The sequence below is a fragment of the Salvelinus fontinalis genome, chromosome 30 (genome assembly GCF_029448725.1).
Source record: "Salvelinus fontinalis isolate EN_2023a chromosome 30, ASM2944872v1, whole genome shotgun sequence".
In the NCBI taxonomy this organism is placed as follows: domain Eukaryota; kingdom Metazoa; phylum Chordata; class Actinopteri; order Salmoniformes; family Salmonidae; genus Salvelinus; species Salvelinus fontinalis.
In genome coordinates this window covers 27,745,327-27,771,781 of record NC_074694.1, presented here as the reverse complement: position 1 = coordinate 27,771,781, position 26,455 = coordinate 27,745,327, and the positions used below count along the sequence as shown (strand labels likewise).

Below are 26,455 nucleotides of genomic sequence, written 5' to 3'. Positions count from 1 at the left end.
TATCTTCGTGAGGAGGGATAATTCCCTTGGTTAATTGGTGGGTTTGTTTATAAGGTGGATGTCAGACTGAGCCTTGGGGTGAACAGTTAGTCGTGGACGTCAGTGGGAGGGAGTTTTGAGACTTTTCCTCTCTAACACTAACACTATTTAAATGACCTAGGCTCCCCGAAGAGTCAAGTCTAATATTGATAGATATTTTGTTTTGTAGCTTTTTCTATGTGTCATGGTGTATGTTCACTCTTTGACTAACTGCATTGACATGTATTCTGAAGGACAAGCTATTATCAACATATAAAATAGCTTGTAACACAACAGCTTGTCTTAGTCATTGAAGCATGCTCTCAGTGTATTCCCATGTGACGTTCAAGTATTCGCTTACTGTCTCACTATATAACTATATTCCCATTGGTTTCAGGGCTGGCTGAACGAGATGTTTGAGTACGACCCGGAGACCTACCACCTGTCCCTGACCCACTCTGTGTTCGCCACCCTGGAGGGGCACTGCCTTCGCCTGGACTACCCCAGGAACAACATCAGCCGCAGAGCCACCTACGATGAAAAGCCTCCCGAGGCTGTGGTTGTCAGCTCACGCTGCTTCCAGCTACGACACAGCAAGGTCTGTCTGCTTGGTCTGTCAACTTACCCCCGCTGTTCAAAGCTTAACGCTTCATTTGAGGAAATATGATGCAAGGTTTTATATTTTATTCATTGACTTCATAAAACATTGAGATGTTTTTAAAATGTATTTTATATGTGTGTTACATACAATAATCGCATCACTAGTGGTCCTCTGTAGCTCCGTTGGTTTAGCATGGCGCTTGCAACGTTTTTTGAGATGGTCTGAAAGCATAATAAGCAGATGTATTCATGTTGTGTTATAAGAGGTTTCTAATAAGTCGAGTTGTAATACCAGGTGTTCCTGCTGCCCTCTGAGCTAGCCCGTAAGAGGCTATGGAACCTGAAGTACCCTATCTGCATTGAGCTGGCAGAGGGAGAGGGGGTCATGGAGGAGGAGAGGGGTACAGTGGAGACCCCAAGAGAGGAGCAGGGGGGAGACCCCCAACTCCAAACACGACCCACCTCCAACCCCAAACCAGCAGCCAACCTCCCTACAACCCTATACCTCTTTGGACGGACAGGAAGAGAGAAGGAGGAGTGGTTTCATCACTTCCTGTCCGCGTCCATGGTAATGGAGCAGGAGAAGGAGAATGAGAGGCCTGGCAGATGTGTGTCCAGATCAGGTAGGATAAACTGTTTTTGTTTGTTTTTGTTGTTTTGTATGGTTGTCTTTTTTTCTCATTCAATTGACTTTGCGTTAGTATTATATATGTGTTTTTTGCGTAATGACAAATCTTCACAGTACATATATTGGCCATGAAAATATAATGCATTAGCAATACATGTGGAAAGGGAAGGATAAATCAAGCAAATGTTACTCTACTGGATTATATGCAACAGTTCCATGTTTTCCAGGATGATTCATTTCTAGATTACAGATGCGTGGACATGTAGGAGAATATAGCACTGTCGTGATGCTCTCAAAGCACTTAACCACACATGTTTCTGCCCCTGCTCTGGTCTGTCCTGGTAGTAAACTGAACAGTGTTGTCCTCCATCTTAGACAGTCCACTAAGTCCCCTGAAGCTAAATCTTACAGATGCACTCTCATGTAACACTTAAAAGTATTTATCACAACATTGTCAAATCTGTGAACCGACAGCTGTCATCTCTGTATCTAGATGTGCCGGTAGTGCGAGGGGTGAGCCCCTCAAGACGGTCCCAGGACAGCAGAGGTTCCAGCAGGATTGGGAGCACTGAAGAGGACCTCCCCGTTCCCCCTTCTGCCCCCTCGATCCAACCATCCAGGGTGGGCTCTCCGCTGCTGGACTACCCCACCTACATGGCTCGTTTCCTGCCCTCAGAGCAGCCCAGCCCCCTGCCCAGTCCACCCCTCAACAGCACAGAGACAAGCCCCACCAACAAAGTGAGGGTGAGTTCCGCTGACCACCTGAATGAAACATCTAGAAACAGATAGATTATATAATTAAATAGTGTGTTAATCTGTAGTGGCGTATATATTTCCCTACAGTGCACCTGTGATTTCCCAGAGTTCCCGGGGGAGGGACACACTGACTGGGTCAATGCACTGATTGGTCGAATATTCTGGGACTTCCTGCGCGAGAAATATTGGGTGGACATTGTCTCCAGAAAGATCCAGAAAAAGTTGAGCAAAATCAGAGTGAGTGTGTGAGCTCTCACAGTGTATAATCCCCTCTTCAGAAGTAAGGGGAGCTTGTACAATGTTTCTATTTGGTAATTTTCTAGTAGTATATATACCACAAAATCCACTGGAAACAAGCAAAACAGAGGAGCGAAATTATATTTCTTTGTTTGTTTGTTTGTGTGTGTGTGTGTGTGTGTGTGTGTGTGTGTGTGTGTGTGTGTGTGTGTGTGTGTGTGTGTGTGTGTGTGTGTGTGTGTGTGTGTGTGTGTGTGTGTGTGTGTGTGTGTGTGTGTGTGTGTGTGTGTGGTGTGTGTGTGTGTGTGTGTGTGTGTGTGTGTGTGTGTGTGTGTGTGTGTGTGCAGCTGCCTTACTTCATGAATGAGCTGACTCTGACTGAACTGGACATGGGCTCCTGTCTGCCCCAAATCACCAGTGCGTCCAGACCTGTGGTCAACAGCAGAGGCGAGTGTCAACTAGAAAGCTCAATCTTCCTTTTTACTCTCCCTGATGTTTCTGCAATGATGACTAAGGCCTGGTGTTTTCCAGACCATGTGACCTGACCAGGAGAAACTCTGCGGCCCAAATATGGTCAGGAATAACTCCTGACCCTAATGATGACACAGCGAATCAGCCCACTCTGCATACAGTACATGACACTCTCAGAACACCAATTAGTGAAAGACAATGACAGTGTGTCATACTTAGTCTAATCTCAATTCTGGAGGGGTACTTAGAAGCATATTAAATGGATTTGCCCTGATTATGAAGGTCTGCAAATTACAGCAAATTACGACAGATTATAATTCCCCAAAAGAATGATGGTGACAAATGTGGACTGTGCAGGGGGAGCTCTGTATAATGGGATGGTGTGTGATTAGAGAGGCATGGATGTGACGCAGGTCGTGTTTCCTTGCGCACATTGTGATGCGAGCAGAGAGACATGAGGAAAGGGTTTACAGACAAACCTCTCTGGAGGTACTAAACTAACACATGGAATTCTTTTAAGACCCCTTTAGGTATAATAATAATAATAATAATATTTGCAAAAATATTTAATTTGTCCATTAGTACTATCACCCATAGAAACACCTTGAATTCATAAATGGCAAAAAATATAGTTAAAAAAAATTATCATAAGGAATAAGGTTTTGAAGTATCTGTCCTATATCTAGCAGATATAAGAAAGCTCAGGAAATATATATTTTTGGCGGGCACATATTTAACCCCTTATTTTTTTTTCTATACTTCCATTTGTTTGTATGGGTTTCCTTCAGACGAGTCCCATGACTATTGTGGGGTTCTTATAGCAAAACGGAGAACACCATCGTGTTCATGAGAGTCTGCCCTTTCCTTAGAAGGGTCAAAACGTTCAGACGCTACAGACATTTCTGTGAGAAGACCGATTTCCGGGATGTCTCATGGTCTGACAAACACCGCTGTAGCTCTGTCACCTTTCACGTAGATTTGGAAGGCCAACATAGGCGGATGCGACAGATTGAGATGTGATATCTCTAGCATAATCTGACAGATTGAGATGTGATATCTAGCATAATCTGACAGATTGAGATGTGATATCTCTAGCATAATCTGACAGATTGACATGTGATATCTAGCATAATCTGACAGAATGAGATGTGATATCTCTAGCATAATCTGACAGATTGAGATGTGATATCTCTAACATAATCTGACAGATTGAGATGTGATATCTAGCATAATCTGACAGATTGAGATGTGATATCTAGCATAATCTGACAGATTGAGATGTGATATCTCTAGCATAATCTGACAGATTGAGATGTGATATCTCTAGCATAATCTGACAGATTGAGATGTGATATCTAGCATAATCTGACAGATTGAGATGTGATATCTCTATCATAATCTGACAGATTGAGATGTGATATCTAGCATAATCTGACAGATTGAGATGTGATATCTCTAGCATAATCTGACAGATTGAGATGTGATATCTCTAGCATAATCTGACAGATTGAGATGTGATATCTAGCATAATCTGACAGATTGAGATGTGATACCTCTAGCATAATCTGACAGATTGAGATGTGATATCTAGCATAATCGGACAGATTGAGATGTGATATCTCTAGCATAATCTGACAGATTGAGATGTGATATCTCTAACATAATCTGACAGATTGAGATGTGATATCTCTAGCATAATCTGACAGATTGAGATGTGATATCTCTAGCATAATCTGACAGATTGAGATGTGATATCTCTAGCATAATCTGACAGATTGAGATGTGATATCTCTATCATAATCTGACAGATTGAGATGTGATATCTCTATCATAATCTGACAGATTGAGATGTGATATCTCTATCATAATCTGACAGATTGAGATGTGATATCTCTATCATAATCTGACAGATTGAGATGTGATATCTCTAGCATAATCTGACAGATTTTGAAGGGATTCTTTTATTATGTTGCTTAGATTGACGCGCGGGTGCGTCAATAGACTATTAAAGACAAGCCAGCAAATCCTGTCCAAGCACTATAAATTTTTTTTTTTTTTTTTTTATTTCACCTTTATTTAACCAGGTAGGCTAGTTGAGAACAAGTTCTCATTTGCAACTGCGACCTGGCCAAGATAAAGCATAGCAGTGTGAACAGACAACACAGAGTTACACATGGAGTAAACAATAAACAAGTCAATAACATGGTAGAAAAAAGAGAATCTATATACAATGTGTGCAAAAGGCATGAGGTAGGCAATAAATCGAATAATTACAATTTAGCAGATTAACACTGGAGTGATAAATCATCAGATGAACATGTGCAAGAAGAGATACTGGTGTGCAAAAGAGCAGAAAAGTAAATAAATAAAAGCAGTATGGGGGGTGAGGTAGGTAAATTGGGTGGGTAGTTTACAGATGGACTATGTACAGCTGCAGCGATCGGTTAGCTGCTCGGATAGCAGATTTTTAAAGTTGTTGAGGGAGATAAAAGTCTCCAACTTCAGAGATTTTTGCAATTCGTTCCAGTCGCAGGCAGCAGAGAACTGGAAGGAAAGGCGTCCAAATGAGGTTTTAGCTTTAGGGATGATCAGTGAGATACACCTGCTGGAGCGCGTGCTGCGGGTGGGTGTAGCCATCGTGACCAGTGAACTGAGATAAGGCGGCACTTTACCTAGCATAGCCTTGTAGATGACCTGGAGCCAGTGGGTCTGACGACGAACATGTAGCGAGGGCCAGCCGACTAGGGCATACAGGTCGCAGTGGTGGGTCGTATAAGGTGCTTTAGTAACAAAACGAATGGCACTGTGATAAACTGCGTCCAGTTTGCTGAGTAGAGTGTTGGAAGCTATTTTGTAGATGACATCGCCGAAGTCGAGGATCGGTAGGATAGTCAGTTTTACTAGGGTAAGTTTGGCGGCGTGAGTGAAGGAGGCTTTGTTGCGGAATAGAAAGCCGATTCTTGATTTGATTTTGGATTGGAGATGTTTGATATGAGTCTGGAAGGAGAGTTTGCAGTCTAGCCAGACACCTAGGTACTTATAGATGTCCACATATTCTAGGTCGGAACCGTCCAGGGTGGTGATGCTAGACGGGCGTGTGGGTGCAGGCAGCGAACGGTTGAAAAGCATGCATTTGGTTTTACTAGCGTTTAAGAGCAGTTGGAGGCCACGGAAGGAGTGTTGTATGGCATTGAAGCTCGTTTGGAGGTTAGATAGCACAGTGTCCAAGGAAGGGCCGGAAGTATATAGAATGGTGTCGTCTGCGTAGAGGTGGATCAGGGAATCGCCCGCAGCAAGTGCCCCCATTTGTATGCGTTCGCAGATGCACACACTCATAAACACACACACATAGACACACACATACACACACATAGACTCTCATAGTCACACACACACATAGACACACATAGACACACACACACATAGACACACCACCAACAAACCAATATGCTGCATGTCCCCAGCAGGAGATAACAGCTCCCTGGCTCACTGAGATTACAACAGATTACTGTAATAATATCGACTCATCTGATGCTCAGTACTCTATCGTAATCAGATGACATGAGCAATGGACCGTCTCCTCCCTCTCAATCATCTGATCTGTCTCTTAATCTCTGTGCTGGTGTGTGTGTGTGTGTGTGTGTGTGTGTGTGTGTGTGTGTGTGTGTGTGTGTGTGTGTGTGTGTGTGTGTGTGTGTGTGTGTGTGTGTGTGTGTGTGTGTGTGTGTGTGTGTGTGTGCGTGTGTGCATGCGTGAGTGTGTGTGTGTGCGTGCATGCGCACACGTGTGTGTGTGTGTTCTCCAGGCTTGTGGCTGGAGCTGGAGGTGGTATACACTGGGGCCCTGCAGATGACCCTGGAGACCAAGATCAACCTGTCCAAACTGGGCAAGGAGGGCAAGGAGGGCAAGGAGGGAAGCCTGGACACTGACAGCCTCACTGATACTGGCAGCCTAGGGTCAGTTACATTGCAGTTAATACTGCACTATCATCTAAAAGAAAATATATGGTTTACTGTTCAACATGCATTTTACGTAGTACAACTAACATTATTATTTCATTGTAAATTGAACTGCAAAATTACTTGCCTGGGTTCCAGTCTGTTTGTGCTATTATGGAATTTTTGCACAAAACAGATCTGGATTTCAGGCTACAATAAAACCACTGCCTTGCGGCATCTATGCTGACATCCTGGTAATGATTAGCTGCTATGCTCTGTCAGAGGGGACCGACAATTAATGCTCATTAAGAGACCAACCTACAAAATCCACTTAATCTGTCAAACTCCTCTAATAGTGAATCTTTAAACGGAGCCTGTCGATGACAGAGCTCTCTATACATGACAGAGCTCTCTATACGCGACAGAGCTCTCTATACATGACAGAACTCTCTATACATGACAGAGCTCTCTATACATGACAGAGCTCTCTATACATGACAGAGCTCTCTATACGTGACAGAGCTCTCTATACATGACAGAGCTCTCTATACATGACAGAGCTCTCTATACATGACAGAGCTCTCTATACATGACAGAGCTCTCTATACATGACAGAGCTCTCTATACATGACAGAGCTCTCTATACATGACAGAGCTATACGTGACAGAGCTCTCTATACATGACAGAGCTCTCTATACGTGACAGAGCTCTCTGTACATGACAGAGCTCTCTATACGTGACAGAGCTCTCTATACATGACAGAGCTCTCTATACATGACAGAGCTCTCTATACATGACAGAGCTCTCTGTACGTGACAGAGCTCTCTGTACATGACAGAGCTCTCTATACATGACAGAGCTCTCTGTACATGACAGAGCTCTCTATACATGACAGAGCTCTCTGTACGTGACAGAGCTCTCTATACATGACAGAGCTCTCTATACATGACAGAGCTCTCTATACATGACAGAGCTCTCTGTACGTGACAGTTCTCTCTATACATGACAGAGCTCTCTATACATGACAGAGCTCTCTATACGTGACAGAGCTCTCTGTACGTGACAGAGCTCTCTGTACATGACAGAGCTCTCGATACATTATGTTGATTAGTTGGTCTGTTTCCAGATTTAAATGGATTCCTACAGTAGATCCTTGTTCTGTCATAAAAATATAATCTTATTTGTAAAGCATGTATGAGCTTGTTTTTACAGTATGGTTGGCTCTGCTGAATATGGTTTTATTTAGGTGTCAAATCCATAAAACAGCTAGGGTTGGGGCAGAACTGTGGACATGAAGCTAGGGTTGAACTCAGATGAGGATTAAGGTTAGTCTCAGTGAGAGCTAAAATCATTTTTCTCTCATGCTTAGCCAGAGCGACTTACAGTAATGAGTACATACATTTCCACCCTTTTTTGTACTAGTTGCTAGTGGGAAGTGAACCCACAACCCTGGCAGTACAAGTGCCACGTTATACCAACTGAGCCTCACGAGACACTCGGGAAACCTGTGTTGTTGTGTTTTGTGTCCAGGTCCAGACCCATCCTCAGTGTTCTGGCTGACAGTGATGAAGAGTCCTCCAGCGCCGGCTCTTCAGATGAGGAGGAAGTACTGCTCTCAGAGCACCAAAGCATTGTGGGAGAAAAGGGGACTCTACCTGGTGCTGAAGGGTAATTGATGTCTCTTTCTCTTACACACCAAATATAGTCGGCCATGTAGAATGATGCGGCCAGGAGTTTTTCCTGACTGTGACCTGACTCTGACCTTGTAAACGCTGCATATATCGGCTTAATCAGAAATGATCTCGACATTTCAAGCGTGCTATAGCGCTGAACTTTGAGCCCTAATATCATTTTCTATAGTCAAAACCAGAGTTGTGGACTCAAGTCACATGACTTGAACTCAAATCTGACTCCAGTCACAAATTTGATCCCTTTAGACTCAACTTGATAGAAAATAAAATAACTTGAGACTTGACTTGGACCCTCAAGACTTGGGACTCGACTTTGACTGGAGACTGATGACTTGAACTTATCTGGCCAGGTTTTGTAATGTTTTGTCACTCATTTTGTGGCACAGAGTCTATGTGGATTACTGTACACCCAGCCAGAGACAGTAGCACAGGATCGCCCTTGCAAAAAAAACTGCAAGAGATTGGCTAGTGAAACGCACACTCGGCACTGTGATTGGACCAGCAAACTGTCAATCAACACAGGTCGGGGGGCGAGCTAGGGTACAGATTGCTAACTTGCTGTACAGCTACAGGATCAGGTGCACCACAAATGTCAAATCATAGAAGAGAGGATTGCCGTAATACATATACAGCTACAAAAATTGCTTGGTGATGAAGAACACTTTGCAAGCTCATCAGTAATGGGGCAACAATTGCTAGTATAGGCCTACTGGCATTTTGGTATGCAACAATTGCTTTAAATTGGTAATTTACAGATGAAACTTGCATTTGGAATTTGTTTAAAATATATTATTACTGGGCCTCCCGGGTGGCGCAGTGGTCTAGGGCACTGCATCGCAGTGCTAACTGTGCCACCAGAGTCTCTGGGTTCGCCCCCAGGTTCTGTCGCAGCCGGCCGTGACCGGGAGGTCCGTGGGGCGACGCACAATTGGGCTAGCGTCGTCCGGGTTAGGGAGGGTTTGGCCGGTAGGGATTTCCTTGTCTCATCGCGCTCCAGCGACTCCTGTGGTGGGCTGGGCGCAGTGCGCGCTAACCAAGGGGGCCAGGTGCACGGTGTTTCCTCCGACACATTGGTGCGGCTGGCTTCCGGGTTGGAGGCGCGCTGTGTTAAAGAAGCAGTGCGGCTTGGTTGGGTTGTGCCTCGGAGGACGCATGGCTTTCGACCTTCGTCTCTCCCGAGCCCGTACGGGAGTTGTAGCGATGAGACAAGATAGTAATTACTAGCGATTGGATACCATGAAAATTGGGGAGAAAAGGGGATAAAACATTTTTAAAGAAAAAAAATATATATTATTACTGTGGTAAAGATGCACCATTGCGCACCTCTTCACTTATGCTCTCCAAACTGCTTCTTTTCTCTTGTTGAAGTGTTTGCTGTTGCTTTCACACGTTAAAGTGCATAGGCCCTATCTGGTAAATCTATATTCCATCTAATACTACAATAATTGACAGCGTTTCATCATTCCATCCCTGTACCGTTTATTGTGCACATGAACGTTCACAAGACTTATCTGGTAGAAGTTCTGTTTATTTCATATTTCCCGGGTTATGTCGGACTTCCGTTTGTCTGCGCTCCACGAGAAATTGATTCTTGGTGTTGAAATATCATTAACAATCATTCATCTTGATTAAAAGGAATGTAACAATGGAAGTGGAAATGGCCTTTTACATTGTAGAACCAGTTTATGGGTTGTAATTGCCAATTGGGTAATTGTATGGTTCTGGGGACCAAGTGATTATATCATATAGGCCAACCTGTTTGAGCTTCTGTTAGACAGATTCGATTTGGTTTCTCAAGGGGAGGCAACACAGTCTTGTCCTCTACCTGTGTCCATTCAGATAGGACAGGTTAAGCCTGATACAGAGGTGATTTCTTTTGTCCTATTGCCCTTGTATATTTTGTATATGGCGCGTTCAACATTGGATCACCTGTAAATAAGACCAGTAAATAAATCTACACTCCGAGCACTTCAACCTGCCTTGCCTTCTGCTGATTTCATGCCCTTATGGCTGCTACAAATAAAGGGCCGTCTGGTAGCCTCAATAAATAGACAAGGATTTGTAGTTGAACAAGTAGATTTGATTTTTTACTCGACTTGAGACTTGACTTAAACTTGTGACTGGACTCGACTTGACTTGCTCTTAGAATGCATAATATGGACTTGACTCGAGTTTTGCCCCGTTCCGCTTGGGACTCTACTTGAGACTCGGACCTTGTGACTTGAGACTTGCTTGTGACTCGAATAATAGTGACTTGGTCCCACCTCTGGTAACAACAGATACAGTGCATTCGGAAAATATTCAGACCCCTTCCCCTTTTCCACATTTTGTTACGTTACAGCCTTATTCTAAAATTGATTGAATAAAAAATGTTCCTCATCAGTCTGAACACAATACCCCACAATGACAAAGCAAAAAGAGGTTTAGATATTTTTGCAAATGTATAATTTTTTTTAAACTGAAATATCAAATTTACATAAGTATTCATACCCTTTACTCAGTACTTTGTTGAAGCACCTTTGGCAGCGATTACAGCCTTGAGTCTTCTTGGGTATGACGCTACAAGCTTGGCACACCTGTATTTGGGGAGTTTCTCCCATTCTTCTCTGCAGATCCTCTCAAGTCAGGTTGGATGGGGAGTGTCGCTGCTTAGCTATCTTCAGGTTTTTCCAGAGATGTTTGATCGGGTTCAAGTCTGGGCTCTGGCTGGGCAACTCAAGGACATTCAGAGACTTGTCCCGAAGCCACTGCTGTGTTGTCTTGGCTGTGTGCTTAGAGTCGTTGTCCTGTTGAAAGGTGAATCTTTGCCCCAGTCTGAGGTCCTGAGCGCTCTGGAGCAGGTTTTCATCAAGGATCTCTGTACTTTGCTCCGTTCATCTTTCCCTCCATCCCGACACTTAAATATATATTTTTTTTAATCTTCATTTAACTAGGCTTAAAAACATCCCCACAGCATGTTACTGCCACCACCATGCTTCGCCGTAGAGATGGAGCCAAATTTCCTCCAGATGTGACAGTTGGCATTCAGGCCAAAAAGTTCAATCTTGGTTTCATCAGACCAGAGAATCTTGTTTCTCATTGTCTGACAGTCCTTTGGGATGTCATGTGCCTTTTACTGAGGAGTGGTTTCCATGTGGCCACTCTACCATAAAGGCCTGATTGGTGGTGTGCTGAAGAGATGGTTGTCTTTCTAGAAAGTTCTCCTATCTCCACAGAGGAACTCTGGAGCGCTGTCAGAGTAACCATTGGGTTCTTGGTTACCATGGCCCTTCTCCCCCATTGCTCAATTTGGCTGGGTGGCCAGCTCTAGGAAGTGTCTTGGTGGTTCCAAACTTCTCCCATTTAAGAATGATGGAGGCCACTGCGTTCTTGGGGATTTTAAATGTAGCATGAAATGTTTTGGTAGCCTTCCCCAGATTGGTGCCTCGACACAATCCTGTATTGGAGCTCTAAGGACAATTCCTTCGACCTCATGGCTTGGTTTTTGCTCTGACATGCACTGTCAACTGTGGGACTTTATATAGACAGGTGTGTGCCTTTCCAAATCATGTCCAATCAATTGAATTTACACCAGTTGGACTCTAATCAAATTATAGAAACATCTCAAGGATTATCAATGGAAACAGGATGCACATGAGCTCAATTTCAAGTCTCATAGCAAAGGGTCTGAATACTTATGTTAATTTGCAAACATTTGTAAAAACCTGTTTTGACTGTCATTATGATGTATTGTGTGTAGATTGATGAGGATTCTTTTTAAAAATCAATTTTAGAATAAGGCTGTAACTTAACAAGATGTGGAAAAAGTCAATGGGTCTGAATATTTTCCGAATGCACTGTACTTTGACATCACTTTCCCAGAATATAGTTTACATTTAAGCTACTAAGGCTGGATTCAATCCGTATCGCAAAAGATCTCTATTAAAATATGTGAATTGTTAATCACGCTATGAAGTGGATCTTCAGTATTATGGATTGAATAGGGCCCTTAGTTTTAGATCATAGCAGAGCAGGTCATGGCAGTGCTGTTTTCATTTGTGACCGGTGTGACATTTACCTCTGAAGGCATAAGTCCTCTCATGTATAAGTCCTCTCTCCTCCTCTCCTCCCCTCTGCAGGATTGCTGCTGGTGGTGGGAGGACAGGCAGGCGGATTTTGAGATTTGTAGACAAAATTGCTAAGTCTAAGTACTTCCAGAAGGCGACAGAGAATGAGTACATCAAAAAGAAGATTGAGGAGATGTCCAACACGCCCCTGCTGCTGGCAGTGGAGGTTCAGGAGCTTTCTGGAACACTGGCTGTCAACATCCCTCCTCCCCCTACTGATAGAATATGGTATGGACCACACTTAACATCCCTCCTCCCCCTACTGATAGAATATGGTACGGACCACACTCAACATCCCTCCTCCCCCTTCTGATAGAATATGGTACGGACCACACTCAACATTCCTCCTCCCCATACTGATAGAATATGGTACGGACCACACTCAACATCCCTCCTCCCCCTACTGATAGAATATGGTACGGACCACACTCAACATCCCTCCTCCCCCTACTGATGGAATATCTTCTACTTCATCACAATCCCGGGTCCGGGAGCACCCCCATCAGTAAAAAAGCTGACTAGCATAGCCTAGCATAGCGTCACAAGTAAATACTAGCATCTAAATATCATTAAATCACAAGTCCAAGACACCAGATGAAAGATACACATCTTGTGAATCCAGCCATCATTTCTGATTTTTAAAATGTTTTACAGGGAAGACACAATATGTAAATCTATTAGCTAACCACGATAGCAAAAGACACAACTTTTTTTCAGGTATAAATCATAGTTTAACATTGCAGCCACCATCACAACTCTCACCAAAGCAACTAGAATAACTACAGAGACCATTGTGTATTACCTAAATACTCATCAGAAAACATTTCTGAAAAATACACAGCGTACAGCAAATGAAAGACAAAGATCTTGTGAATCCAGCAAATATTTCAGATTTTTTAAGTGTTTTACAGTGAAAACACAATATAGCATTATATTAGCTTACTACAATAGCCAACCACACAACAGCATTGATTCAGGCCAACAATAGCGATAACGAATAAACCAACAAATATATACATTTTTCCACTAATCTTCTCAAACTTCTTCAGATGACAGTCCTATAACATCATATTACACAATACATATAGAGTTTGTTCGAAAATGTGCATATTTAGAGGCACAAATCGTGGTTATACAATGAGAAAAGTAGCCAAGCTGCCAACAATATGTCGGGAAAAATCTTGGGAGAGGCACCTAATCAGTAACTAATCCTAAACTTGACTAAAAAATACAGGTTGGACAGCAACTGAAAGATACATTAGTTCTTAATGCAATCGCTGTGTTAGATTTTTAAAATTAACGTTACTACGACATACAGCGTGCGTTAAAGCGAGACCGCACCGAAATTAATGGCGGAATATGAGTTTAACATTTTTCAACAGAACAACGAATTAACATCATAAATAGTTCTTACTTTTTGATGAGCTCCCATCAGAATCTTGGGCAAGTTGTCCTTTTTCCAAAAGAATTGTTGCTCGGTTGTAGATTGTCGCCTTCAACGTTGGAATTAGCAGTAAACATTAGCCATGTGGCAAAGACGTGTCCAACTCACTATAACGCAGCACTAATAAATATCCGAAAATCGCAATATACTGATATAAACTGATATAACTCGGTTTAAAATAACAACATAATGATGTCTTTAACACGTATATCGAATAAAAACAGAGCCGGATATATCTAAGGGCTATAACGGGAGCTTTCTAGAACGACATCCAGAGATCCTTGGCGAAGAGAAGAAAGGAAGGACCCCACGTTGCCAGCCCATTTATAAGCTCTCAGATCTGCCTAGCAACACCATTTCAATTCTCACTATTCGCTGACATCCAGGGGAAGGCGTATGCAGTGCATCTCAACCAATAGAAGACAGGCAAATTAATAAAGGGACCTCAGAACAGCCTGCAGATTTCAGCATTCTCACATCCTCATAGGAAAATTGCTCCAACTCCAGTTCTGTTTTACTCACAGATATAATTCAAACGGTTTTAGAAACTAGAGAGTGTTTTCTATCCAATAGTAATAATAATATGCATATTGTACGAGCAAGAATTGAGTACGAGGCAGTTTAATTTGGGAACGAAATTATTACAAAGTGCCAACAGCACCCCCTATTGAGAAAAGGATATGGTACGGACCACACTCAATATCCCTCCTCCCCCTACTGATGGAATATGGTATGACCCACTCTCACTCAAAGTTACTCAATGACACAGATCATGAACTCGATTCTGACGGATGATTTTTTCTTGAGTAGAAGGTCGGGGGGGCCTGAACATAATTGCAAATAATTTGTAGACTACAAATTGACCGGAAGAAGCCCAAACAGATATAATATTTGACTTTAACATAATAATTTCAACCCTTGCTTACATTTGTATACGATCACGTGTCTCTTTATTATGCATCGGAATACTTGGGAACAGATTTCCAAAATTATAATCTCTTGGAGCTGACTTCCTGGTGTTTTTACAGAACGCTGCAATCCGCCTGGTATTCAACCTTCCCACGTTCTCTCATCTCACCCCATTCCGCCGCACACCACTCCACTGGTTTCCATTCGAGGCTTGCATCCACGACAAGACCATGTTACTTACTCCCCCCCCCCTCCCCAGTTCAAACAACCTTCTAGCTCTGACTCACAGCTCTTACTCTACGTTATTGAGGGAAAAAAACGTCCTCTCACTGTCAACTGCGTTTATTTTCAGCAAACTTAACACGTGTAAATATTTGTATGAACATAACAAGATTCAACAACTGAGACATAAACTGAACATAAACTGAACTGAAGTTCCACAGACATGTGACTAACAGAAATGGAATAATGTGTCCCTGAACAAAGGGGGGGGGTCAAAAGTAACAGTCAGTATCTGGTGTGGCCACCAGCTGCATTAAGAACTGCAGTGCATCTCCTCCTCATGGACTGCACCAGATTTGCCAGTTCTTGCTGTGAGATGTTACCCCACTCTTCCACCAAGGCACCTGCAAGTTCCCGGACATTTCTGGGGGGAATGGCCCTAGCCCTCACCCTCCAATCCAACAGATCCCAGACGTGCTCAATGGGATTGAGATCCGGGCTCTTCGCTGGCCATGGCAGAACACTGACATTCCTGTCTTGCAGGAAATCACGCACAGAACGAGGAGTATGGCTGGTGGCATTGTCATGCTGGAAGGTCATGTCAGAATGAGCCTGCAGGAAGGGTACCACATGAGGGAGGAGGATGTCTTCCCTGTAACGCACAGCGTTGAGATTGCCTGCAATGACAACAAGCTCAGTCCGATGATGCTGTGACACACTGCCCCAGACCATGACGGACCCTCCACCTCCAAATCGATCCTGATCCAGAATACAGGCCTCGGTGTAACACTCATTCCTTTGATGACAAACACGAATCTGACCACCACCCCTGGTGAGAAAAAACCGCGACTCGTCAGTGAAGAGCACTTTTTTCCAGTCCTGTCTGGTCCAGCGACGGTGGGTTTGTGCCCATAGGCGACGCTGTTGCCGGTGGTGTCTGGTGAGGACCTGCCTTACAACAGGCCAACAAGCCCTCAATCTAGCCTCACTCAGCCTATTGCGGACAGTCTGAGCACTGATGGAGGGATTGTGCGTTCCTGATGTAACTCAGGCAGTTGTTGTTGCCATCCTGATGTTGGGATGTACCAATCCTGTGCAGGTGTTATTACACGTGGTCTGTCACTGCGAGGACGATCAGCTGTCCGTCCTGTCTCCCTGTAGCACTGTCTTAGGTGTCTCACAGTACGGACATTGCTATTTATTGCCCTGGCCACATCTGCAGTCCTCTTGCCTCCTTGCAGCATGCCTAAGGCACGTTCACACAGATGAGCAGGGTCCCTGGGTATCTTTCTTTTGGTGTTTTTCAGAGTCAGTAGAAAGGCCTCTTTACTGTCCTAAGTTTTCATAACTGTGACCTTAATTGCCTACCGTCTGTAAGCTGTTAGTGTCTTAACGATCGTTCCACAGGTGCATGTTCATTAATTGTTTATGGTTCATTGAACAAGCATGGGAAACAGTGTTTAAACCCTTTACAATGAAGATCTGTGAAGTTATTTGGATTTTTTTTAATTATCTTTGAAAGACAGTGTCCTGATAGGGTTCTTTGCCTGTGATATATGGTTGTCCCACCTAACTATCTTAAGATGAATGCACTGTAAGTCTGGTTAAAAGGTTAAAAGCGTCTGCTAAATGACAAAAAAATGTATATAATAATTTACATGTTTTAAGTCCAACAATGATATGTATTGTTTTTACTTATATTTTTTCAAATAATCATTTTGCTCAGAAAACTCCCCAGTTGGGGAACCCTGCTCTATGGCGTTGTACACATTCACTCTAGTCCACATTCACTCCGATTCACTTTATCTCTTCATTTACGTACTTGCGTCTTCAGCACGAAAGAGCATGACTTTTCTTTTTGTGACAAGTTGAACAAAGGGTCAGGGAACCGATGATAAGACCACATTTTGTATAAAGGTTAGGTCAACATGGTAATTGCCTTCGGTTACTGTCTCTGTATTTAATTATGCTCCTATATTTGTGCATGTGTGTGTGTATTCCAGGTACAGTTTCTGTGTGCCTCCCAAGCTGGACCTGCGTGTCAGACCCAAGTTGGGGGAGAGGGAGGTCACCTTCTGTCACGTGACCGAGTGGATCGAGAAGAAGCTGCAGGATGAGTTTGAGGTTAGACTTCTCTTTCCTTCCTGCTGCTACACCTCCTCTCTCTCTCTCTCTCCCCCTCCCTTCCATACCCTTGTATCTCTCACTCTCGCCCTCCCTTGTCTTTTCTCATCCAGCTCTTCCTCTTTTACTCTCCCCTGCCTCCCCTTCCCCCCAAATCCCAAGTAAGACAATCTATCCCCAATAAAACAATTCATCTATCTTCTCTCCATTCCAGAAAGTATTTGTGCTGCCCAACATGGACGATATCTACCTGCCTCTGATGCATTCTGGGATGGACAGTCCTCCAGCTGGGCTGCTGGAGGAGTGTCCAGCCCAGTCGTCACACTCACAACACTCCTCCATGGAGTCCATCGAGAGGATCTCCCAGGACAATACTGCTGCAGACTTGGACTAGTTCCTCTCTGTGGCCCAATGACATTAAGACACCCCTGAAATTCTCAAAGCACATCAAGTACACTGAACAAAAATATAAACGCAACATGTAAAGTGTTGGTCCCATGTTTCATGAGCTGAATAAAGTAGAATTTCTGTCTGTAATAAAGCCCTTTTGGGGGGAAAAACTCATTCTGATTGGCTGGGCCTGGCTGCCCACCAAGTGAAATCCATAGATTAGGAACAAATGTATTTATTTAAATTGTCTGATTTCCTTATGTGAAATGTAACTCAGCAACATTTTTGAAATTGTTGCATGTTGCGTTTTTTTTGTTCAGTATAGATGTGCCACCAAATGTAGTGAGATACTGTATATTACAGAACTTCAACCGACTTTAAGTGATACCTTTGGTCAATGTTTACATGTGAGCAACAGTAAAGAGATGTGTGTTTGTGTGTTGATTTCATTTTTTACAGTTCAATGTCCTTTTGATTAGACAGTCCATATTTAATACGTGAAAGATGAAAACGATCGTTGAGTAAAACCAAGACATATAGAAATGTTTTTATGTCATGTTTTTAATCATTCAAGATTTGGATTTGCCAAAATACAATAATCAACCTAATAGAAACATTATGAAAGTAAAAAAATCCATCAGAATACATCTGCAGTCTGTACAAAATACACCAAAATGAAATTAAAAGTTTAATTAAAATACAAACCTCTTTCATTTTCATAGTTCCACATAATCATTATTTTATATAAAAACCCTTATGTCATTTAAAACGTCATTAATCGTTTGTAAAATACAAAAATAAACCCTGTTCCCATCTTAGGAGCTGCTGCTTGTGCTGCTCCCCCCTTTAGTCTCCCCCCTCTCCATATCCCTCATACACTTCTCCTTCCCCTTCTCCCTCTCCATATTCCTCTCCCTCACCCTCCTGTACCCCCTCTGCCTCTCCCATGACCTCTAGACTCACAGATTCCCCCTCTCCCTCTCCATATTCCTCTCCCTCACCCCCCTGTCCCCCCTCTGCCTGTCCCATGACCTCTAGACTCACAGATTCCCCCTCTCCATATTCCTCTCCCTCACCCTCCTGTCCCCCCTCTGCCTCTCCCATGACCTCTAGACTCACAGATTCCCCCTCTCCCTCTCCATATTCCTCTCCCTCACCCTCCTGTCCCTCCTCTGCCTCTCCCATGACCTCTAGACTCACAGATTCCCCCTCTCCCTCTCCATATTCCTCTCCCTCACCCTCCTGTCCCTCCTCTGCCTCTCCCATGACCTCTAGACTCACAGATTCCCCCTCTCCCTCTCCATATTCCTCTCCCTCACCCTCCTGTCCCTCCTCTGCCTCTCCCATGACCTCTAGACTCACAGATTCCCCCTCTCCCTCTCCATATGCCTCTCCCTCACCCTCCTGTCCCTCCTCTGCCTCTCCCATGACCTCTAGATTCACAGATTCCCCCCCTCCATATTCCTCTCCCTCACCCACCTGTCCCTCCTCTGCCTCTCCCATGACCTCTAGACTCTCACAGATGAGTGCCACCTGCCTCCTGACTTGTGTCATGGTGGTCTGCATTCTCCTCATCTTCCTTCGGGGGGCACTAGCGATGGCTCTGTGGTTCTGCCTCTGGTACTCCACCTGCTGCTTCAGCCGCCTGGGGTAACCATAATCATCATCAAAGAGGATTCATCCATTTACACCAAGATCATTTGTATATTGTCAAGGGGAAATTCTAGCCTGGAATCCAAACTGAAAATCCTTCCTTTTCAGTGATATTCCATTTGAATTGACAGGAAAACTCACCTCATCTACCACAAAAGAAGGAAAGTGAGGAAAGCTTCTAAATGTAAGATACAAATGCCATGTCTATTCTGGCCCACCTCATCCACCCATTCCCAGTGTTTTAACGCCCACCCACCTGAAGCAGTTGTGTTGGGTCTGGGTGGCCTGTGTGAGCAGAGCACCACAGCCCATGGGGCAGAGCCGGCTCCAGGGCTGACCGGTGCACCAAGGAACTCCTCAGACAGAGGGAAGGTGGCCGAGCAGCAATCATTGTTACACTGCATGGGAGAGTGAGAAGGGGAGAGAGGAGAGGAAGTGGAAGACTGTGGGAAAGTGCAAGTCAAAGATTGTGGTCAGTTGTTTACAAGATTTAGGGATAGTTCTACATTTTTTGTACTTTTGGCTCTATATTTGACACATTTGGATTTAAAGTGCAGACTGTCAGCTCTAATTTGAGGGTCTTTTCATCCATATTGGGTGAACCGTTTATAAATTACAAATTACCTTTAGGGGAGCAAAAGTATTGGGCCAAATGCACTTATATTTTTATTAAAGTTAAGTATTTGGTCCCATATTCATAGCATGCAATGACTACATCAAGCTCGTGACTACAAATTTATTGGATGAATTTTCTGTTTGTTTTGGTTGTGCTTCAGATTATTTTTTAGAATGAATGGTAAATAATGTATTGTGTCATTTCGGAGTCACTTTTATTGTAAATAAGAATATAATATGCTTCTGAACACTTCTACATGAATGTGGATGCTACCATGATTACGGATAATCCTAAATTAAGCGTGAATAATGAGTGAGAGTGAGATGAGTGAGAAAGTTACAGAGGCACTAATATCATACCCCAATTGGTAACTTTCTCACTCATGAATAATCACAATTTCCTCCCCTAAAATTGTGGCGAACATGTACGAACAATTGCTTCAAATTAAAGCTGACAGTCTGCACTTCAACCTCATAGTCATTGTTTAATTTCAAATCCAAACTTTTGGAGTTTAATAAAAAATGCTTCACTGCCTCAATAATTAAGGAGGGCACTGTATATGCACACAGTACAAATATTTTTTGAAGTGATCGGGATTGCACAATAAAGTTGGGGACTTATTTCCATTGTGGTCCCTATTATTTACATAGATACATATACAATTACATAGATACAGACACATTACATAGATACAGACACATTACATAGATACAGACAAAAAGGTTACACTCATTAGCCAGATTTTGGTTATGGTTGGTATGGCTTTTTTGTTACTGTGGTAGTATGTTCCACTCAACAAATTGGTATATAAAAATGTGTTCTTACCAGATAGATTTAAACAGTGAGTATTCGAGTCTCTGCCTCTGGTATTATGCTGGTGAACATCTCTAACAAATGAAAAATAGTTGGATAGGTATCTGGAGTCCGTAATAATTCTGTGGACCAGACCAAGTTCAATTAATTCTACTCTTTTTTTCCCACAGATAGCCTGCTTAGCTGCTTAACATGTTTGACCTCCACAAGGGGAGAATTTAAGCACAATTCTAATAGGCTTGTTTTGGCTGGTCTTTAGCGTATTCTTTAGATGCTTGGGGCTGCTGTTGAACCATGATGTGCAGGCATAATCAACGTGACACTGGACTAGCGCACTTGAGTCTTTAGGGTGTCAATGTCAAGCCATTTTGAGGATGCTGGAATTGTATTTTGAACGAACGTACGCATGTCTACAGGAGACTTTTGAAGTAGCCTAATCAGATTTAAACATTGTACCTGTGTTTATGCCACATCTAAAGGTACTACATTTTGAAGATGAAAGGACACATATTTGGGATATAGTGAAGCGTTAGGTTCTAGTTGCGCTGGGATCAGTTTCTCAGATTGGAGGTTGTAGCAGTTTGCTTGTTAAGCTTTCAGATTTCAGGGCTCAAACCACCAGTTTATAATAAAAGTTAGTGTGCTGAGAAGTGTAATGCATAAGGGAAGTACCAACACACCTTGATATAGAGGAGGCACATGCAAGCAGATGAGCAAATTTGGCAACACTCTTAGAAAAAAGGGTTCTTCGGCTGTCCCCATAGGAGAACTCTTTTTGGTTCCAGGTAGAACCCTTTTTGGTTCCAGGTAGAACCCGTTTGGGTTCCATGAGGAACCCTCTGTAGAAAGGTTTCTACATGGAACCCAAAATGGTTCTACCTGCAACCAAAAAGGGTTCTTTAAAGGGTTCTCCTATGTGGGCAGCCGAAAACCCTTTAATGTTCTAGGTAGAACTTTATTTTCCAACATTTTTTTTTTGTAAAACCAGACATAAAAATGAATGTAAAGACAGTAAAAAAATCAACGACCCTCTCCTGTGCCCAATAAAAAACAATTAAACCCCCCCAAAGCAAAACAAAAAGTTTGATGACCCTCCCATCAGTTCCTCTATGCTTGAAAAATCTAATTTCCTTCCCACTGTGTGACCCTCACACATTGCTTCTTGAGAAAAAGGAAACCCATTACTTTGTAAAAGAAACATTTAGCAACATCAGGCTGTCATGACTCACCTTAATCCCCAGGCGGCTGATAGTTTCCCTCAATTTGTACATGACTGTAACGGTCCTGACCTGTTTTATGTTGTTTTTGTATGTGTTTTTGGTCAGGGCGTGTGTTTTGGGTGGGTAGTCTATGTTTTGTATTTCTAGGTTGGTTTTTGTGTTCGGCCTGGTATGATTCTCAATTAGAGACAGGTGGTTTTCGTTTGTCTCTAATTGAGAGTCATACTAAGGGAGCCAGGGTTTCACTGGGGTTTTGTGGGTGTTTGTTCCTGTGTCCTCACAGGACAGTTTGAAGGTTAGTCTCATTTGTTGTTTTGTAGTGTCTTGTTTGCTGTTTTTATTAAAAGATGGCTTATTTCCCTCAATCCGCATCTTGGTCCTATCCATGCTCCTCCTCGTCTAAGGGGGAGAACAACAATGACTGCCTTTACAGAAACACCCACCACAACAGGACCAAGCGGATTGAGGAGAGAGAAAAAGAACTAAGGCACTGGACACAGGAGGAATGGTCTTGGGAGATCATGGACGGAAAAGGACCCTGGGGAAGGGTTGGAGAGAATCGCCGCTCTCGGGAGGTGAAGAAGGCAGCCACAGCCCAGGAGCGGTGGATTGAGGAGGCAGCACGTATGAGAGGCTGGAAGCCCGAGAGGCTCACCCAAGAATTTCTTGGGGGGGGCTAAAGGGGAGTGTGGCGAAGCCGGGTTGGATACCTGAGCCAACTCCCCGGGCTTGCCGTGGAGTAAGAGGGCGTCGTACTGGTCAGACACCGTGTTATGCGGTAAAGCGCACGGTGTCCCCAGTACGCGTGCTTAGCCCAGTGCGGGCTATTCCACCTTGCCGCACTGGGAGGGCTAGGTTGGGCATCGAGCCGAGTGCCATGAAGCCGGCCCAACGTATCTGGTCTCCAGTACGTCTCCTCGGGCCGGCGTACATGGCACCAGCCTTACAGGTGGTGTCCCCGGTTCGCCTGCATAGCACAGTGCGGGCTATTCCACCTCGCCGCACTGGCAGGGCTACGGGGACCATTCAACCTGGTAAGGTTGGGGAGGCTCGGTGCTCAAGAGCACGTGTCCTCCTTCACGGTCCGGTATATCCGGCGCCACCTTCCCACCCCAGCTCAGTACCACCAGTGCCTAAACCACGCACCAGGCTTCCAGTGCATCTCCAGAGCCCTGTTCCTCTTCCACGCACTCTCCCTATGGTGCGTGTCTCCAGCCCGGTACCTCCAGTTCCGGTACCACGCACCAGGCCTAGAGTGCGCCACGAGAGTCCAGTGTGCCCAGTTCCTGTTCCCCGCACTCGCCCTGATGTGCGTGCCCTCAGCCCGGTACCTCCAGTTCCGGTACCACGCACCAGGCCTATAGTGCGTCTCAGCCGGCCAGAGTCTGCCGTCTGCCTAGCGCCAGAGCCGTCCTGCCATGACCAGCCAGAGCCGTCCTGCCATGACCAGCCAGAGCCGTCCTGCCATGACCAGCCAGAGCCGTCCTGCCATGACCAGCCAGAGCCGTCCTGCCATGACCAGCCAGAGCCGTCCTGCCATGACCAGCCAGAGCCGTCCTGCCATGACCAGCCAGAGCCGTCCTGCCATGACCAGCCAGAGCCGTCCTGCCATGACCAGCCAGAGCCGTCCTGCCATGACCAGCCAGAGCCGTCCTGCCATGACCAGCCAGAGCCGTCCTGCCATGACCTGCCAGAGCCGTCCTGCCATGACCTGCCAGAGCCGTCCAGCCAGGACCTGCCGGAGTCCCTACGCCCGGACCGGTCGGAGTCCCTACGCCCGGACCGGTCGGAGTCCCTACGCCCGGACCTGCCGGAGTCCCTACGCCCGGACCTGCCGGAGTCCCTACGCCCGGACCTGCCGGAGTCCCTACGCCCGGACCTGCCGGAGTCCCTACGCCCGGACCTGCCGGAGTCCCTACGCCCGGACCTGCCGGAGTCCCTACGCCCGGACCTGCCGGAGTCCCTACGCCCGGACCTGCCGGAGTCCCTACGCCCGGACCTGCCGGAGTCCCTACGCCCGGACCTGCCGGAGTCCCTCAGCCCGGACCTGCCGGAGACCCTCAGCCCGGACCTGCCGGAGTCCCTCCGCCCGGACCTGCCGGAGTCCCTCCGCCCGGACCTGCCGGAGTCCCTCCGCCCGGACCTGCCGGAGTCCCTCAGCCCGGACCTGCCGGAGTCCCTCAGCCAGGACCTGCCGGAGTCTCTCAGCCAGGACCTGCCGGAGTCTCTCAGCCAGGACCTGCCGCCCCTTATCCCGGTGCTGCCCCTTATCCCGGTGCTGCCCCTTATCCCGGTGCTGCCCCTTATCCCGGTGCTGCCCCTTATCCCGGTGCTGCCCCTTCATTTAGGTGGTGTTAGTGGGAGGGTGGTCATTGGGAGGGGGATAAAGAAGCGGGGATTGATTATGGTGGGGTGGGGACCTCGCCCTCAGCCTGAGCCACCACCGTGGTCAACTGCCCACCCAGACCCTCCCCTGGACTTTGTGCTGGTGCGCCCGGCGTTCGCACCTTGAGGGGGGGGTTCTGTAACGGTCCTGACCTGTTTTATGTTGTTTTTGTATGTGTTTTTGGTCAGGGCGTGTGTTTTGGGTGGGTAGTCTATGTTTTGTATTTCTAGGTTGGTTTTTGTGTTCGGCCTGGTATGATTCTCAATTAGAGACAGGTGGTTTTCGTTTGTCTCTAATTGAGAGTCATACTAAGGCAGCCAGGGTTTCACTGGGGTTTTGTGGGTGTTTGTTCCTGTGTCCTCACAGGACAGTTTGAAGGTTAGTCTCATTTGTTGTTTTGTAGTGTCTTGTTTGCTGTTTTTATTAAAAGATGGCTTATTTCCCTCAATCCGCATCTTGGTCCTATCCATGCTCCTCCTCGTCTAAGGGGGAGAACAACAATGACTGCCTTTACAATGACAAACATAAAGCTGGACCTGGTAGGTTTCCTACAGCAGGGATGTGTCTCCTGTCTAGAGAGAAAGCTGAATTGAATCAATAAAAGGAATGTTACACTTCTACAGTAGAAACCTGAAGAAACTAGATGCTCATCATATTTAAGCACTGTGAAAATGTGCCAGAAATCTACATTTTGTGTCCTAGAAACACAGGTTGCTTCATATCTTTCATAATAATATAGCTACTACCTTTTCTTATGAATAACCAGTTAAGGTTACACTGAGGACATGATCCACTGGACTGTACCTCCTGAGCCACTGTAGGATTCAGGTCTTGCAGAAGACATGGTTCCAGGCCACTCTGACAGGACACCTCAGGACAGCTCTACAGATGGTGCAGAGCAAGTCATAGTCTGGACCGTCCACAAACAGGTCCACGTCGTAACCCCCACTCTGAAACACACACACACACACACACATGAGAGAAGTTAGTTAGGAAATATGATTGTTGTACTTTGGGTAGTTCTAAATCAAAGGAATGTCAAAAGCAGTAAGTTAGTCAAATCAAAGCCACTTTGTTAGAAAAAATCAGAATCCGTGAAAAGGAACACAGGAAGAATCAAATCCCCCCCAACAATGTTACGTGGTTGACGATTTACAACATCCAGGCACTTTTTTTATATTTGATTTTCCATGTGTTCCTTTCAACGACCCCATTCAATATCAACCAGCAGATGTATTTTTGGATACCCTTAGCTCTCTAGACACAAAGTTGTATTCGAAAGTCATAATCCATATTCCATCCGTAAAGTCACTGTTCATTATAATTTACATTTCCTAACTCACCATATTTCACTGCTCTGTTTTCAATTGTCATGAGGTCACAGTTGCCACTGTTTTCATTCCCACAGCTCAGCCCCTCACTCCCGTAGTTGAGACCAGCCTACATGTCAACAGCACAAGCACATACACAAACAAATAGTCATTAGTGCCGAGCCACAACAATACACTGCTTAAACACCCTGGAAATAAGACATCAACTGACCAATAATCATTCAGCTCCATGTCATTCCTCTTCTCTGAAGTTTTAGGGCCCACACTATAGTACTTACTGTTTGGCTCCAGAGCTAGTGACTTCACCACCTGGGCATTTTTTTCTCTCCCTCTCTTTACTGCTTTGGCAGGATGTTGCCATGGAAACGTAAATAGGGCTTTGAATGGCGGCTGGCTCTAGAGCTTCCAAACCAAACACATTCTCTAGCTATTGCTCTGACTGACTGCCACATTGAATGGGCTACTATGAATAGGCTTCTTTCAGAACTCAGCTGAGGTCTCTATTCAATATAAAGGACACTTTCAATTTGAATGGCCTTTTAAAGGCAGTAACAGCCAACTTCATTTAGTAGTTTACTTTATATATCATGCATTTCAGAACTTTTGTCTGTGACATTGGCTGAAGGTTTTTAAAAGCGTGCTATTATTTTTGCATATTTGAAAACCTGTGGTGTTTACAGATGTAGGATTTTAATTTGAGCCAGTTTGCTACTGCAGGAAAATAATCCTGTAGCAACAGGAAATGTAAATTATTATGGGGATTATGAATCTTGAAAACACACCAACTTGCTATGTATGCTTGGTAAGACAATGCACAGGTCTCACTTACTGGCTAAATGTTTCTAAACATCTGGTAAGGATGGAGACAGGGCGAAGTTGTTACTCAGCAATGTTGGTAGTG

The 26,455-nt window shown here is 44.7% G+C and overlaps 2 protein-coding genes across 2 annotated transcripts in view; one reads left to right on the top strand and one right to left on the bottom strand.

The window, feature by feature from the left end:
- tex2l (testis expressed 2, like) overlaps positions 1-20,428 on the top strand; it is a 38,723-nt gene extending 18,295 nt beyond the window's left edge. Inside the window, exons 3-12 of the mRNA XM_055890255.1 lie at positions 416-616; positions 914-1,241; positions 1,740-1,990; positions 2,090-2,239; positions 2,587-2,686; positions 6,516-6,666; positions 8,180-8,317; positions 12,459-12,674; positions 17,025-17,145; positions 17,360-20,428. Coding sequence (XP_055746230.1) covers positions 416-616; positions 914-1,241; positions 1,740-1,990; positions 2,090-2,239; positions 2,587-2,686; positions 6,516-6,666; positions 8,180-8,317; positions 12,459-12,674; positions 17,025-17,145; positions 17,360-17,539 — 1,836 coding nt within the window. The 3' untranslated portion in view covers positions 17,540-20,428. The remainder of the gene's footprint in view (positions 1-415; positions 617-913; positions 1,242-1,739; positions 1,991-2,089; positions 2,240-2,586; positions 2,687-6,515; positions 6,667-8,179; positions 8,318-12,458; positions 12,675-17,024; positions 17,146-17,359) is intronic.
- Positions 18,173-19,780, bottom strand: rnf151 (ring finger protein 151). The gene is given in 5 exon segments (XM_055889532.1): positions 18,173-18,190; positions 18,874-19,180; positions 19,445-19,526; positions 19,529-19,631; positions 19,748-19,780. Coding segments are annotated over 5 exon segments (543 nt in total).
- Positions 20,429-26,455: the final 6,027 nt, after the last annotated feature.